The sequence below is a fragment of the Panthera uncia genome (assembly GCF_023721935.1).
Source record: "Panthera uncia isolate 11264 chromosome A1 unlocalized genomic scaffold, Puncia_PCG_1.0 HiC_scaffold_17, whole genome shotgun sequence".
Taxonomy (NCBI): Eukaryota; Metazoa; Chordata; class Mammalia; order Carnivora; family Felidae; genus Panthera; species Panthera uncia.
In genome coordinates this window covers 38,434,525-38,452,368 of record NW_026057577.1, presented here as the reverse complement: position 1 = coordinate 38,452,368, position 17,844 = coordinate 38,434,525, and the positions used below count along the sequence as shown (strand labels likewise).

General features: G+C 42.6%; 1 protein-coding gene across 11 annotated transcripts in view; it reads left to right on the top strand.

Moving 5' to 3' along the window:
* PPP2R2B (protein phosphatase 2 regulatory subunit Bbeta) overlaps window positions 1-17,844 on the top strand; it is a 316,334-nt gene that overhangs the window by 25,479 nt on the left and 273,011 nt on the right. For 4 of the 11 annotated variants that reach the window (XM_049649425.1, XM_049649427.1, XM_049649430.1 and 1 more), the window contains one exon: window positions 17,483-17,676. The exons of 5 other annotated variants lie outside the window; for them this stretch is intronic. In XM_049649425.1, the coding sequence (XP_049505382.1) occupies window positions 17,483-17,676 (194 nt within the window). Of the gene's footprint in view, window positions 1-17,035; window positions 17,677-17,844 lie in introns of those variants that run through there. 2 more of the 11 variants (XM_049649426.1, XM_049649433.1) reach the window with 2 other exon arrangements.

The following is a 17,844-nucleotide window of genomic DNA, read 5'->3' as shown; positions in this document are numbered from 1 at the left end:
TTTCTGCCTCTCCCCTGCTTGCACTCTCAGTCTCTCTCTCTCTCTCAAAATAAATAAATAAACTTAAAAAAAGACAAAGCCAGCCTCCCTCATTTGGTCTACTTCTACATTCTGCAACTTTGTTTTAAAGTAGAAAAGTTTTCTTTGGGAGTTTGAACCTCCGCTTTTCCCCAATCACACAGAATTTCTCTGTTTTTTTTTTTTTTCCGTTACTAAATCCCCCTTTTGCCTTTAAATCTTGGAATATTTCAGTACTCAATGGATAGGTATATACCATTTTGAGTAATAGAAAAGTAAATCATCAAAAACACAGGAAAGGACTTTAAAATGTTTTTCAACAATTAGAAGTCCAATGATTTCTTTATAGTTTCCTAAGCTACCACCATCACAGGGCACTTCGAACTGAACAACATTTTTAAGAGAAATCTCATTCTGATAATGGTTTAGATGTTTTCTTCAAGAAAACAAGAAATAAGGATTACATATAGATTTTTGGTTTTTTAAAAAATTATTAAGTGTGTACTTACTGGATAAAAGAGCTTAAACAGAGATTTCCTTGGGAAAATGTAAATGGACCCCTTATGGAGCCATTGGTTAAGAGTCAAGTAAAACTGTGTTCAAATCCCAGATCTGATCCATTCTACTTGCTCTAACTTAACATCTCCAAGTCTCAGTTGCCTCAGTAGTAAATGGTACTACTGAAACTTCCCTTGTGGTGTGGACACGAGAGAGAGAGGTAATGTGTACACAAAGACATAAGCACAATGCCTGACAGTTAGTAAGCACTCATCAAATGGCAGCTGAGGTGATCATGAGGTAAACAACCTTTAGAAAGTAATTGCTTACCATCTTCTTTAAAATATGAGGAGAAGGCCCTTTGTAAACATATCCAAGGTTGGGAAACTCCACAAGCCATAGATGTAGCTTTCTTTGATTGTGTCTCTCAGGCCCCTGCCTTTGTTTAGGTTCATTTCATTTTGCTTAGTCCTGAATGTATTAGAAAACTGAGCCAGGTCACCACCTAGTCAGTACTATTTATACTCAATGAATTGGCAAACAGTAATGACTCCTCAGGATTATTTGTTTTGCCATTTTAATAATTACTTACTGGAGAAGCACTGGGTAATCTATGACATGACAAGTTTTGACGTCTCCCAATTATGTGCACGTTGCGGAATCTGTGAGTTAGATTTGTTGTCCTTTCCTGTGGTGGAGATCAGCTTGCAGTTCTTATTTGCCTAACAAGGTACAGTCCAGGATCCAGCAGAGATCAGATTCTTTTGACAACATTCACACTTGTTTCAAGGGAAGCTATAAACATACAAACATATTACAAGGTGGTGTGGACATATGCAAATGTGCTAAATTTGTAAGAATGAATTTATTCACTTCAAGCATACTAGTTAACAACTACTTGTAAGCTAGGTAAAGAAAATCAGTTCTAGTCTTTCATTTAATAAACAATGATTTCCTTTCAAGCCCTATTCTATACGCAGTACTGAAATGAACCAAAAAACTGCTGATGAGACACTGTGTTTTTTTTTTAATTCATGAACCCATGTAACAAACTTTTATTTTGTGTGTCAGGCACTGTATTAAGTATTGGAAATTTAATAGTGAATAAAAAGAAGACATGATTCTCTCACAGAGTTTACTGTCTCCTGAAGGAAGCAGTTACTGAGTGAGCAGTCATAGACATAGATATAGAAATACAATGCAGTGAGGAGGGTAAAGGAAAGATATACAATGCCATGAGGACAACACAGTAGAGTGCCTGACTTGGTCTGCATTGGCAAGAACTCTTCCCTGCTGAAAGGAGGGCTAATCTTAAATGTGAACGATAAGGAAGCATTAACTGTGTGTGGAAAAGAAAAGAACATTCTAGGCACATACAAAGGCCCTGCAGCTGGAGTGAAAAGGTGCTTGTGGGGAATGGACAGGACAATGAATTTTGACATAGAAGACAAAGGCAAGCAGATAGTGCAATAAACCTCTAAATTCCTTCTCTTTTAATACTCCAAGCTTCCCTTTTAGTTTTGCTCTCATTCATCCATTTATTTATTCGTTGATTCATTCAGGAATTCAACAAATGATTAATCGATGTCATTCTGTCGCAGGCCCTACATTAGGTATAGGTACAACAGTAAATCCATAGCCCCAGAACCAAGATCTCACAGGAAAAAAAGGCAATGATGCCCAGGTGCTATACAGTCACAGAGGAAGAGCATGAACCTCTGTCTGTATTTAGGAAGCTTGTGGAATACAGGATGTGGATGAAAAACAAGGTAATTTCAAGAAGAAAAACTGTGTACAAAGGTCCAGAGGCAAAGGAATGATTGGCAAGGGCAGGGAAACCTTGAGAGGCTCATTGGAGCTCCCATTGGAGACTATGAGATCCTGATTGGATGAAATATAGGTAAAGAAGTAGGCAGTAACCAGTCCTGAAAGGGTCTTTTTTTATTTGAGAGAGAGAAAGAGAGCAGGGGAGGGGTCAGAGGAAGAATCATAAGCAGACTCCATACTCAGCACAGAGCCAGTGCAAGTCTTGATCCCATGACCTTGAGATCATGACCAGAGCTGAAAACAAAGAGTCAGGTGTTCAACTGACTGAGCCACCCAGGCGCTCCCTTACAGGGTCTTTTAAGCTGTGTTAAGAGTCTTGGGTTTTCCCCCATAAGAGTGATGGGAAGCCACTGAAAGACTGTAAGCAGGGCAGTTGGCATAATCAGATCTGTACTTTAGGGTGATTGTAATTATATCAATATGGAGCATAGAAAATTTACTAGGAAGCTACTGCAGGAATTGCTGAGAGATAATAATGGCCCAAGATAAACTAGTGGTAATATGAATGGAGAGATGGGGACAGGTTTTATGGCTGCCAGGGAGCTGGAATTTATAGGAATTGTCATCTGATTAGATGTAGGGGGAAAGGAAAGTTGTTAAAAATGTCTTTTGGGATTCTGGTTTGGGCAACAAGGTAGACAGTGGTACCACTCAAAAGATAGAAAACACAGAAAAATGAGTGACTTTCTTAATCATTGTATTTCTTTATCTGTAAAGCATCATTTTGATTATCTTACAGAGTTGCCTGCACTATACTAAGAACTAAATCCCTAGCCTAGATGTTCAATAAACATCAGCAGTTATTTTTATGTTCAAAGTTCCAGAGAAGCAGCTAACCACTGAAATTAGGAGACAATGCGGTTACCAAGAATGTCAGAGAAGATGTTACAGGGCAATTGAGCTAGGCCCCATTGGGTAACAGATCACCAGAGCATAAATGGAGGGATGAGTGGTGGACAACATTTTTGGCAGAAAGCACAGCAGGCACAGGGCTCAAAGTCCTTCAAGAAACTGGAAGTGGTCCCCTGTTGCTGGATCATAGGACTTGTAAAGGGGATGGCAATAAATGAGCTACAAATTTAGGGATTATGGAAGCCTGATAAACCAAGCCGAAGAGTTGGCATGTCACCTTACAGGCCAGCACTGGCCAAAGTTTTTCTACAGAATGTAAGTCTCTTATAGAAGGTCAATATGGTTCAATTAATGTAGAAAATTCTGGTTTAAACAAAGTTAAATTAACTTTTTTAATACAGGACTTCTCAGAGATTTTCAATGTACATTGTAAACCTATAATAGAGGGATACATCATGGTTTTATTTTTTCTCAAATTCCATACCTCTTTTCCCAGAACACCGATTAACACCTCAAAAGACATGGACAGTTGGCACCATCGGGTTTTGGAAACTCTGTTCTAGGCAAAGGGGAGCCATACAAGTATTTAAAACAATGAGAGAACCTGATCTGTGAGTTACAAAGATCATGCTCACTTAGTGAAGAGGATGGATTGGAAGGGGTAAAGTCTGAAGGCCTAATGACCTTAAGAAGTTAAATGAGAGAATAAGATTGAAAATTTATACATGTCAAATAGGAGGCAGCAGTGGACGGGACATGCATGAGTTCGCACAAGTGTGTGTGTGTGTGTGTGTGTGTGTGTGTGTGCATGTGTGTGTGGGTTCACTTAGAACAAACCCCACCTGGTTGTTTGTAGAAGCTAGGGAAGCCTTTATCAAAAAAAATTATGAAGCTCTTTCTCAACATGAGAAATTCTTATTCCAAAACTCTTTTGTATTTGGGATGTCTTTTGATCTTCCCATCATCCTCTGAGAGACTTTTAAAATCAGTTTCCCCAAGTGAGTGTCATAGAAGAGACTTGGCCACAGTTCACGAGCTGGTGAAAGGCAGATCCAGCCTCAGTCCTTCTCATTCCAACCCCAGGGCCATTTGCATCCTGTCATGTTCCTTTTCAGCAAAGACTTGAGCTACAGGTTGAAGGATATATAAGACTTGCATCAGTTGAAAAATAAGCAAAAACTTTTTGGTTAGGAGGAGAAATACAAGAAAAAACACAGAAGCAGAAACACACATGGCACACAGGAAGTGCCAATCTGTTGCAGGCGAGAATCTTTCTGGGAGTCACCACCATCCTTCAGGGCAGGGCCAGCTCCAAGGGCATGTGACATGTATAATTGCACAAGGTCCCATGCTTGAATTAGTGCTCTGCTGTACTCTTGAAATTCCTAATACTTTTTGAACAAAATGCCCCATGTTTTTATTCTGGATTGGGTCCCACATATTATGTAGCTAGTCCTGCTTCAGATCTCCATCAAGCGTTTGAACTGTCTATTTTACCTTTGGGGGTTGTTCTCACTCAGCTGGATGTCTCTAAATTCTTACACTGTAAACACAAGTGTTGTAACCAGTTACAAGTCTTACAGGTCAACATTTGACTAGTTTTTTATTTGCACATCAATTTCAGCATTTATCTCTCCAATCAAGTTGTGAATTCCTTACCAACACTTAAGAAGGCTGGTGCTAGGGGCCCCTGGGTGGCTCAGTTGATTAGGCATCCAGCAACCAACTCTTGATTTCAGCTCAGGTCATGATCCCAGGGTTGTGGCATTGAGGCCCACATGGAGCCCTGCATCAGGCTCAGCTCTGAGCGGGGAGCCTGCTTGGGATTCTCTCTCTCTTCCTCTCTCTCTGCCCCTCCCCTGATCATGTTCTCTCTCCCTCTCTCTCTCTCTTGCTCTCTCTCTCTCTCTCTCTCTCTCTCTCAAAAATAGATAGATAAAGAAGGCTGGTGCTAAGCACACAGTGGGCAGATTGTAAATGTTTGATGTTGAATGACCATATGCCTCCATGATGCACCCACTGACATGGAGAGTTTGATACTCCCTGGTAATGAAACCATGGCTTTGAGCTTGCCTAAGAAAGGTATGGGGTGGGAGGAAATGAAGCAGAACTGCCAAAACAATTCAAGGATGAGAACTGGAGAAGTGAATAAATCTGGCTACGCGGACAACAACAGAGCATATACCCAGGACAGTATGCAGTGCCTCATACCAGCAGCTAACACTGATTGGGTGTGTATTATGTGCTCTGGATTATTTTAAATATTGTATATATATTAACCCGTTTAATGTTTACAACAACCTTATGAAGTAGATACTATTATTATCAGTATTTTGCAAATGAGATTTGAAGCACAGAGTGATTAAGTAAGTTGCCCAAGATTATACTGCTAGGAAATATCATAGCCAAGATTTGAACTGAAGCAGTGTGTTTCTCAAAAGTCATGTCTTTGACTATTTGCCTCTTACACTGAGCTGACCCATTTTAGAAAGGAGTCTCACATCTGGCATTACTATTAAGGGCTATATATGTGAGAGCTATTATTACTCTCCATATAAAAATATGCATGGGAGGTGATGGCACTATAATTCTAAACTTGCATTTAATTTTGGACATTTTTTTGGTCCTAGGTTTTTTTTCCCCTTCCTTTTCCTGTGCATGAAAGAAGATAAAATGAGTCAGCATTTGGAAGCAGAAAGTCCTCTAAACTATGTTTTGTTTTTGTTTTTTTTCTGGGGAGAGAGTACAAATCTTCATCAAATTCTCAAAAAGGATCTGTGACCCTACAATGTTCAAGTCATTACTCAGGGCCTATTCTACTTTTCAGATACAAATTCATAAGCTTTGATTATCATACTTTGTTTACCCTTACAGCCCTGTCACATGCCAGATGGAAATTGCAGAGGTCTCTATTTGAGGCATGTTGAATATAATCATTTTCACTCTATATTTATTCCATAAATATTTATCGAGCTTTAAAACATATACAGACTTGCTTATAAATTCAAGGTCCATCTGGCTCTTGAATTTGGCTTCTATGTTTATCTTACTAGTATGGTAACACCTAGAGTATTAACCTTGTCCACATAACACTTTGAACTTTTCAGAAGGTTTTCCCACAGGATGAGCTAAGTGTATCATGTGATATGTCCTGCAGTTTCCAAAAATGCCCTATACATGGAAGTTTTCTTCTCAAGAAGGGGAAAATGACAGAATATGGTAGTGTAGGGAAAGGGTGATTTGTGCTGATTCTACGTGAACAGAAAGGCTTCCTTCCCAGACTTCTGCAGCTGAGGGTCAGGAGGATTGATGCAACCCCACCTGCATCCTTGCCTGGCCCACCTCGGGCAGAAAACTGGAGATGATGAGATTGAAGAAGAGTATAGAGCTCTGGTATTCTCTTTTGTTCAGGGCTGGCCCCCATAACTTTTGAAGGAGAGTAATAGTAATTTCTCCCCTTGCTATTGACCTCAAAGTTCTGGGGAGTGACACCAACTTAATTTCCCATAACTTTAGCCTCTCAGAAAAAAGTGGCATGTCCCCCAAAACAAAGGTTGAGGAAAGTCATTGTGGAATGGTGAGCATGGGAGCCAGGACACCAGGGTCCATGCTCTCAGTCTGTCACTGGGTGATTCAGGCAAGTCAGTTCTTTTCATGAAGCATTAGTTTTCTCTTCAGCGAAATGGTAGGCTAGACCTGCCATCTGTAAGATCTGTAGATCTGTAAGCCACCTTTTAATGTGAGACTTGCTGGGTATGTGTTTAGCATTACCTAGAGCTAGTCAAACTAAAAAGTTTAAGGGCAGAGTTCCCAAGACTGTCCTCACTTCCAGCATCTACTGCAAACTGGGGGTGGGGGTGGGGGGGTTCCAAAACTACCTTTAGTTTTAACAATTTGCTAGGACTCACAGAACTCACAGAAAGCTATTATATTTCTGGTTGCAGTTTGTTACAGGGAAAGGATACAGATTAAAAGTAACCAAAGGAAGAGATGCCCAGGGTAGAGTCAGGGAGGATTCTAAACTTGGAGTTTGTCCTCAGGACACATTAACCCCCCTCCAGTGATGTATGACAACATGTGTAGAGTATTGCTAACCAGGGAAGCTTAACTAAGCTTGGTGTTCAGAATTTTTATTGGAGTTCTATTATATATGATTAATTGATTGATTGATTGCTCATATGGTTGAACTCCATCACCAGGTCAATTGATAGCTCATGACCCAAATCCTCAACTCTAAATCACAAGGTCTTTCTGGTGTGGACAGTGTCCCCCCCACCCCATTAAACTGTTGAATGTGGCAGCCCCCTCCCTAAAAACAAAGATATAGCTATCAGGTCTGACATACGTTACTTCCCAGAAGCCTAGGGCAAAAGCCAGGCCTCTCTTTGGGCAAGGCCAAATTTTTTTTACTACATAAGCATGCTAGATTTGTTGTTCATTAAGATTCCCTCCTGATAGATCTTCATTACTAAACAAACACACGTTGACTCTTTCATTCTTTCAAAAAGTACATTCGAGTAACCATTCTGTGCCAGGCACTGTCCTAGGTGCCAGATACAGAAAAGGAGCAAAAACATTCCTGTCGCCCTGGAAATTGGGCTCTATTGACGTGATAACCAAAGCCAAATACATATGTACAGTCAGGCAGCACTATGGGGATACAGAGTGCTGGGAAGAAGGAGTGCTATTTTATTTTATATGGTCCAAGAAGGTAGCTCAGAAAAATTGATACTGGAGCAGACACTGGAATGAGGTGAAGCTCTTTGCTCTGCTGCTGTCTGAGGGAAGGCACTCAGGACAGAGGCAACAGCAGGTGTGGAGGTCCTGGGACAGGAGTGCTCTTCCTGGTGTGTTGGGCAGACAATAAGGACGCCACTGAGTCTACCTGGGAGGCTGGAAGGCATAGGGAAGGGACTTGAAGCGAGAGTTGGTAGTGCTTCAGGTAAGAAGCAGGGGCGGGAGGAGGGGGAGGGTGTGTGGGAAGAACAAGGACAGAGCTATAGCTGGGGCCAAATCTTAACAGCATTTTAAGAAAGTTTTACTCTGAATGTGTAGGAAGCCAATAAAGGGCTTTGAGTAGAAAAGTGACATGAAGTGATTTGCATTTAAAAGGACCATTCTGCCTGCTGCATAGAAACCATTCTGTAGGGGGTGAAGGAGGAATCACAGGCTCACTCAGCTGGCTCCTTCCAGTCTTGAAACAATCACGGTGATAAGAGATGGTGGTTGGCCCTCAGAAGCAGCAGTGGATGTGGTGAGAAGTGGCTGGGTTCTGGATGTGTTTTGAAGCTTTGCTGAGGGAAGGATGTGGGGAATGAGAGAGGAACCAAGTAATAGGAAGGGGGAGCCCATGGACTGGGAGTATGGTCAGTGAAATACCAGATCAGCTGTGAGTGATATGAGTCTAGAGGTCAGAGGAGATTGGTTTTCAAAATCCAAGTGTGGGGTCTTGGATGACCCCATGAGACTGGATGAGGTCCCCTGGGACCGGATTGTGGATAGAGGAATCCAAGAACTTGGAAGTCTAGGGTATGTGTACGTGTAGACGTCAGACAGTGGGTAGCAGGAGGGTGGAGAGCGGTGCCGGGAATTAATGAGGAGAGCATGTTAGGAAGGAAGAAGCTCTCAGCTGCACACACAAAACTGTTTACATGTGTGTTAGAGGTAATGGCATATCTAATTGAGTAAAATCTTCAGAAATTAATCCACTGATCACGTAACCCCAGAATTCCATTCTCTAATCCAACGTAAAAGAATGAATCACTCTCAGCCAGATTCCTATCACTGTATCTTTAAATTTCTCCACCTTTAGTGGTCATGACAGAGTCCAGGTACCCAGCTATGGGAATCCTTTTTTTTTTTTTTTTTTTTTTGGCAGTGAAATCTGCGATTTGGCTGGAATTGAAGCCATAGGCCTGTAAGAGCCCCTATTACAGTGGCTGAATTACACATTTCTTGCTATCTATTTTATATGGTTATATGGTGTCATTTCAGCACTTTCAGAATCTGGTTCTCTTTTTCCTCTATTCAGCTTACTAGTTTTAAGGGAAAATGCAGATTGAGTTCAACTGTACTACTGTATTTAATATATGTATATGTATATGTGCATGTGTCTATGTATTTTTATCATATTCAGTTTTATTACTTTAAATATAGTTGTGAGAGTCCTTGTATTAATGTTGCTTGGTTTGATTTTAGCATGACAATCTTATTCAAGTCTTTCGTAGATGAAAATTTCTTTTTGAAGGAATACAATAAAACTCATTTTGTGAACAGAACGTTTTGGAAAACTTTATACTTTTGCTGTAGCCACTAGGCATGTGGTGTTATTGAGCCCTAGAAATGTGGCTCCTTCTGAGAGGCATGTGTATGTAAAATACACACTAGATTTCAAAGACTTGGAATGAAAAACAGAGTAAAATTAGATCATTAATAAATTCATATTGATTATATGTGGAAGTCATAACATTTTTGATATATTAAAGAAAATATCTTTTTCCAACACTTTTTAAAACATTAAAAAATATTATTAAAATTATTTCACCTGCTTATTTTCACTTGCTAATGTAGTAACTACTTACAAATGTAGCCTGCATTACATTTCTATTGGAGAGAGTAGTTTTGTGCATTTGGTAGCATATACATTTATATCCATGTCCCAATTTTCTCATGTAGAGAAAATGATTTTTGACCTTTTCAATACAAGGTTTCACCTGAAAAAGTGTTTCTTAACATTAAAAAATACTTTAAAAATTTTCTTCTTACAAAAATAATACATGTCCTAAATTTTCTTTGACAAAAATATGAACAACAAAGATAACCACACATAACCACCACACCATACATTTATATATTGATTTTGACAAACACATATTTTTCCACACTTTTTTTTCACCAGGAAAGGGGAAGTTGGTCAGTATACATTGTTTTTTGACTTTCTCAACAATGTAACATAGACGTCTATCCTTGTCATTACATACCTTTAAATTTTTCCTGCGCCAATATTAGCCCAAAGGATATATCATCCTCCAAGAAGCAACAGTGGCTTATGATAGCAGAGATTTTTAAATCTTTAATAACAGCTTTATTGAGATACTATACCATACAAATTCACTTTTTAAAATATGCAAGTCAGTGGTTTTAGTATATTCAGAGTTATGCAACCGTTGCCCTTATCTAATTTAGAACTTTTTCATCATCCCGGAGAGAAAGCCCTAATCCATAAGCATTTACTCCCATTCCCCCACCCAGTCCCTGGCACCTAACCTACTTTCTATCTCTATGGATTTGCCCATCCTGAATATTTCACATAAATGGAATCATACAAGGTCTTTTGTCACTCAGTATGTTTTCACCACTGATCCATGTTGTAGCATGTATTGGTACTTCATTACTTTTTATAGCTGAATGATAATTCATCCCCTGGATATGTTTCACTTTATCCATTTATTAGCTGATGAACATTTGGACTATTTCCACTTTGGGGCTATCCTGAATAATGTTGCATTGTGAATATTCATCTATAGGATTTGGTGTGAACAAGTGTTTTCTATTCTGTTGGGTATATACCTAGAAGTGACATTGCTGGGTCATATGCTGTGTTTAACAATTTAAAGACCTGTCAAACCATTCATTGCTGCACCATTATACAATCCCACAAGCAGTGTGCAAAGGTTCCAATTTTGCCACAACTTCACCAACACAACAGTAAGTGATTTTCAACTTAGAGGATATTCATTCATAAGAGAGACAAATCAAAATCGCTTTCAAAAAAGAGTGACATTGGGGTGCCTGGGTGGCTCAGTTGGTTACGCGTTTGACTTCGGCTCAGGTCATGATCTCATAGTTCGTGGGTTCAAGCCCCGCGTTGGGCTCTGTGCTGACAGCTCGGAGCCTGGAGCCTGCTTCGGATTCCGTGTGTGTCTCTCTCTCTGCTCCTTTCCTGCTCATGCTCTCTGTCTCAAAAATAAATAAAACATTAAAAATTTTTTTTTCAAAAAAGAGTGACCTTAACCCACCCCAACACACACACACACACACACACACACACACACACACACAGAGTGCCAGGTTTGATTTTGGGTATCTTATTTATCTCTATCAGTCTCAGTGAAGTGGAGATAATAACAGTACTTACAAGGGCTGCTGTTAGAATTAAATGAGATGATGCTAGTAAAACCCCTTGCACAGCACCTAGTACATAATATATGCTCAATAAGTGAAGTGCTAGCTATTAATATTTTATCAATGTCTCAATATTTTTCCATTATGTGTACCCACCATAATTTGCCTAGTCAATTCTATTGTTGGACATTTAGGTGGTTTCCAGTTTTCATGACCAGAAACAATGCTCTGAGAAATGACCTGATGGCTAAATTTTTGCCCACATCTATGATTATTTTCTTAGGATAAATTCTGTAAAGTGTTATTGCTGGGGCATATTAAAGAAATTTGAAAGATATTTCCCAATATATATTCTTGTCTGAGTTATGTGAAGTTTTCTTTTCAGAAAGGTAATCAGGAACTACCCCTTGAGTATTGCCAAACTGGTTTTGTAAATCCTCACCTGTACCTAACAAATATTATGCAAATTAAAACTATCTTGAGTAAGCCTAAATTTAACTCCGAAACTATTGAATGAGAAAAGGTACAAGAGGATATTAGGTCTCATCCTCTCAGATCTGGGCTCTTGGATTTTTGTTCCTCTTCTCCCATTGTGTTAATATCCTAATGAGACATGTTGAAGAGTTATCAATGAAACCAGGCAGAATGGATGTTTCTGTTTTGCATTTTGGCAAATCCAGGCCCAAAGTAAGGAGGCAGTGGAGCTTGAACAGTAGAAAAGGATGATTCATTGAGAATGGGCGTGCACCTGACGTTGCTTATGTGGTCAGGTCCCTTATAGGGGCAGCCTCTTCCAATTGCATATCCAGCCTGGGGAGGATCAAAGGCTTCAGTTTCCTCTGATGGATATGGGAAATCTTCACAGTAAAGGTAGGATTTTAAGACATTTAGCATTATGGCTCAAGTTTGGCTGCGTGGTGGGATGCTCTGGAATTTAACACAGATTGGGAGATTTAGCATTGAGAATTGGAAGGAACTTTGTGTAGATGGCAGGGATGGGCAGGAAGATATATCAGCGAGTACTGCGTTGCTATTAGTGTGCTGGTAAATGGTTAACAATCAGTTCTCAAAGCAAACAACAAAAAACCCAAAGCCCTGATTTATATATGTTTTTTTTTTAATTTCCACAATATAAATATCCCACCAAGGCAGATTTCAGATTTTAAGCTACCAACATGATGTCCCTCACAGCAGAGCTGGAAATAGATGTGTGTAATCGGCCCATTCGGCTCTCAATAGCCAGTACGTAGCGGTTCCAGCACACCACTGTTTATTTGCATAAATTACTCCACTTGGATAACTGAAGGAACATTTTACTCTGTGAAATCCATTAAGTATCCAGAATCTAGATTTAATACATTTTTAGAGTAAAATGTTTTGCTTTCTTTTCCTAGGTTAAATGCCACATCAAAGGTTCCCTTGTGTGGTGTTCTTACCTATGGTAGCATGCACAAAAAAGGAATTATAAACCTCACTAGAAGCTCAGGAGGTTACCCACTGGACAATCAACATATAAACCACCTGAGACAGAGAGTTGAACACTCGGTGCTTATTGATCCTAGAGAGGGATTTTGTACAATTCCACAACAGAGAAACATGATTAGGTCTGCACGTATATAGGGTAATCCTAATTCCAAAGGACTTTGTGGCTTAGAGAGGGCTTTTTGCAAGATGGTAAAATTTCCTATACCCAGTTTCTAGTTGCTCATTAAGACAGATTGATAGGTAGTGAAACTCAGGTCTCTAAGTCACTTTTGTTCACTTAAATGATGCCCTTTAGTGTGTCTCTCCAATTCTGTGCTGATGGAGACCCCAAGGAGCCACTAGGAGGGAGAAGTGGCATCTCAGCCGTAAGCAGTTAGGCTGTCTGTACAGCAACTCAACAACCCTGTGAAGGAGTTTCTATTATTTTCTTCTACTTTGCAAATACAGAGGCACAGAGATGTTAAATTACTTGCCAAAGGTCACGAAATTTATAAATGCCTGAGCTGGGATAAACCAGGACTGCCTGACACCTAAAGCCTCTATTAAGAATCTCCAGACTGGCTTAGGTCAGAGGTTTTAATAAAATTGTAGATATTTATTGTGTTAATTGGACAGGATGACCTGAAAGGTTTCAGTGTAAGGCAGCACTAACCTAACCGGGGTGAGGGTATATGACAGTGTTGGAGGAGGGGGGCCATGACAAGGGTGAGAAAAAAAAAGAACGTGTCTACATGCCTTGATGCCGAATTGTGTAATCTAAGAAGGCTGTGTATTTGTAACGGGCCTTTTTTGTGAATTCAGTCAGCCTTTCAAAGTGTTTTCTGCCCCTTTTGTAGCTTATGGCTCCCTTTACATAAACTGTAAATTAGACACTAAGTTCCATGACAGCTGACTGACTATATATTTTATGCATGGATATTGCTGATACAGTCCCATTCTAGTGGCTGAAACAGTGGGTGCTTTTCTATTTGTTCCTTACTGATGGTGAGATGATTGTAAATATCCAACAAGTAACAACAGTATGTTCTTTCCAAGATCATTCAGTCCACGATCTCATTAAATCCTCACAGTAACTCCATGAGGTAGATATTCTTTTTCTCCCTAATTTAGAGGTTTAAAAAATACCTTAGGGGAAACTTGTAACTTACTCAAGGACACAATAATAAGTGCCAGAGAATCATCAGCTTTGCTTGATATCAGAGCCTCAGCACTTAACATTATGCTATAGTCTGTTGATTGATAACTCATTTGTTGCATCTCTAAGAAAGCTCATGTTTTAAGATCAGATGAAAGAATTTCAGTTCTGTGAAGAAAGGGACTGTTTTGTTTTAACTTGATCCCCATATATTGCTCAGTAAATATTTTTGGTCTGTATACATATAAGAATGGGTAGGACAATTACTTCCATTGGAATAGGACTTACTAGAGTAGAAGATTACTGCCTCACAACAGGTTTTGTTGTTGGGTGTTGTTTGTTTTGGTTTGGTTTTGCAAGAATTTTAATAAGGATTGAGCTATAAAACCTAAATATTACAATATTTGCTGAACTGGAGAAATTCCATAATTAATTCAGTGAAGAAATATTTATTTACATCCATTCAGCAAATATAATTGAGCACCTACTAAGCACCAGACATTTAATACAGGAGATATATTAGGAATGGTTGATAATAATGAGGAAACAACTATTACAGAATGTGGTGATCCATGAGGAAGACTCACCCCCCCCCCACCCTCCACCAAAAAATATAAAAAGATGTAGAGACCGAAAATACCTGAGGAAGAGACTGTGGTCTGGTCATGTAATGCCTCATAGAAGTAGGGACAGTTCAGCTGACATGCTGGAGAATGCCAAGAACATGAGGACGGAGCTTAGGGAATGGCATGTGCAACTTTCAAAAGCTTGTGGAAAGAATTTGACATATTGGAGGACTAGAAAGTTCAGCAGGTCTTCTGAGAAATGGTCTATACTATCCTCTTACCACCACAGGATTGTACGGGGCTTCTTTACCTTACCTTTACCCTTACCTCCTTTACCGCACATCACTGTGTTCAAGCACAAAGCCAACAGTCCTTTTGGTTTTGAGCCAGGGTCTAGTCTCCATTGATCATGGCAGAAAAGAGTGGTCCACAAAGTTGAAATGTTGGAGTCAACTTAATCCATGGAGATCTCTCTGTTTTTCCGGGATCGTTGAATAAATAGAGGAGGTATTTTGCTGGAAACATGAAAAGGAAGCTTAATCTATGCAGGGGATATTTCTCCCATTGGTTAGAGTGGAAAACTACTCAAGCACAAACCTGGCCAGTGGGCCTACCCAGTTCATCATGCAGCTCTGTTCCAAGGTAGCCCACATTCCAGGAAGATAAGGGGAGAACTTGCAAATACTGTCCCAAGGTCTCCTGTCACACCTTTAAGTCATTTCAACAGAAGGCACACTGTCTTCTTACCACTCTGAGAGGAACTTAGCGTTTTCTCACCTCTGCCTGCCCCTTCCCCATAACGCTGATCGGCAAGAGAAGCTGAACTGTGTAACTGCAGGTGAGCAGACCACCGGAGACCTGGTGATGGGTCCAGTTCATCATGTGGAGGAACCAACCATGAGCTGAGGCTGAAGTGGTGGGTTAAATTGGTTACTGGAATTTCATTTGTGAAATTTGAACAAGTAGTCAAACAATTCTGTGAGGCTTAGCCACCAGACGAGCATAAAATGAAATCCATCGTAAGCTGAACTTCCCTTAAAAATTACATCAAAGAATATTTCTACTCTCTTCTTCATCTGGCTTTCTGGAGATGGGGACGGTGCCATTTTCCATCTGCCGGAAGCATCCACTCTCCGTGGAAATCTATTGGCGATTCCCAACCTCGGTTAAAAACTTGTTTTCCCATTTTTTTGAACTGCAAATACTTCCTAAATTGTGTGAGCCGAAGCATTGTATGTATATAATTAACTCACAGATCCCTCTGGGCTCATCTAGCTCAACTTGTGGAGTTTAACTGAGCAAGACGTTTGCTGATGTCTCTTCCTGCAGCGACACCCACTGAAACAAATACCTTCTACAAGTGGAAAAATGGGCAAATTTCTTTTCCAGTTTGGCTTTACGAAGCTGTGATGTTCGTAAGTGATGTTTACTGGTTTCATAACAGTAGTGATCAAATTTTCTTTCAAGTACAGGTTTTGTAATTTTCGAAAACGTGGGGGAAAGGGTGGGGGGGGGGAAGGTGGGGAATTTTGCATTTTCCTCCTAGGTGAAGCAGGGAGGCAGGCCTCTTTTTTTGTATTAATTGGATCCTCGAAGTCCCCTCAGGGTAGCAGTGGCTCTCTGTGGGCACAGGCCCCAAGGCACCTTCCGTGTTGGGAGCAACTGTGAGCGGTTCCTGCAGGGTTGTGCCTTGTTCACAAGCAAGACCTACAGCCGGCCTGCAGCGTTTGTCCAAAACAAAGTGCAAAGGGCTAGGGAAGGTGGACTTTTCCAGAGTGACTGTGTTGGCTAGCTTCGTAAGTCAGCCCTCTGCTTCCCTCTGCCTGTGTGGACACAGACGCCCACAGTTAGAAGCGGGTGTTGACTCTGTTTGGAATGGGGAAGTCGGACGTGGTGGCAGCAAAGTTCTGGCCCCTGCCCTGCTTTCTATTCCTAGCACAGGAGGCTTCAATTAAGCCATGGCAGCCCTTCTTCCCATTCTCTCCTCGCCGAGGCTTCCAACCCCAGGCCTCGCCCTTTAACTTGATTGAGGCACCGCAGACCTCGCACAGGGGTGAGCAGAAAGGGACCTGGATGCAATCTCCCTGCCTACCCAAGAGGGACCTACTTCTCTCTGCGGTGCTGAAGCGCAGGTGTCCGGAGCACGGCAGCGAGCGGGGGACTCCGGGGGCTAGAGAAAAACGCCGCCCTTGGCTGCGTGGCGCCGGAGGAGGGCGGTTGCCGGAGCGCGTCTCTGGTTTTCACGTGAACCCGCCAGCTCTCTGCTTTGCTGCCCAGGTGCCGGTTCGCGGCTGCGTGCGCCCCACTGCAGCAGAGAGCAGCCGCAGCCTCTGCCTCGGCCACCAGCGCGGCTGGGGAAGAGTCCTGGGGCTGCTGACGCGGTTGGGAGGAGCCTCGCCTTTAATGCACCAGCCGCCTCCAGCCTCCTCCTGCAGCAGCGGCAGCGGCTGCGAGTGCGCGCGTGTGGGTGTGAGGGCGAGTGCGCTGGCGCCGGCCGCAGCGCCCTGCCCAGCTCCCCGCCGCCTTCCTCACCCCCGCCGGCCGGAGCCGCCCTCCCGTGGGACCGGCACCCCGCTCCGGGCCGGGCCAGCCCGAATCCGGCCCCTGCCGTCTCGCCACTGCAGCTCGGGTCCAGAAAGGCACCATTTTGTCGCGGCCGCCCGCTCTCCCAGGGGGAGGAGGGACCTTTTTTGCATTTTGGAGCGGCTGCCAACGTGGGGAACCTGTTGGGCATCTCCCCAGCCCCGCTTGTGAGCGCCTCCCGGGCGGCGGGCGGGCCCGGACCCCTCGGGGCACGGCGCATCTTGGCACCCGGCGGCAGCGGAGCCGGGCGCAGCATCCTCGCTGGGAATTGGAGCTGGAGTGAGCGCACCGCGGGAGGAGCCGCCGCAGCCTCGGAGATCCCGAGTGGAGGAGGTGACAGCTCCATTGCCGGGTTTTTATTTTTTTTCTCTCCGCCTCCCCGTCTCCTCCTCAGGCTCGGACCATGGTGCAGTCCCACCGGCTCCCCTGCCCCCCTCTCCTGTGAGACTGGCTGCGGGGAGGGATCATGGATACTTGTCTGCCGGCTTCTGGTTCCCACGCAAGTAAGCCTGCTGTCAATGGAGGAGGACATTGATACCCGCAAAATCAACAACAGTTTCCTGCGCGACCACAGCTATGCGACCGAAGGTAACGCCAGCCCCGCCGCATTCCGCCGCTGGGGCCGGGGCGCAAGTTGCGGATCGCTGGGCTCGGCGGGCAGCTGGGCGCCGAGCGGCGGAGACTCCTCCGGGCCCGGGGCTGGGGCGGGGGCTCGGCCCGCGGGGGCAGCGGCCGGTGCGCCCCACATCCATCCGG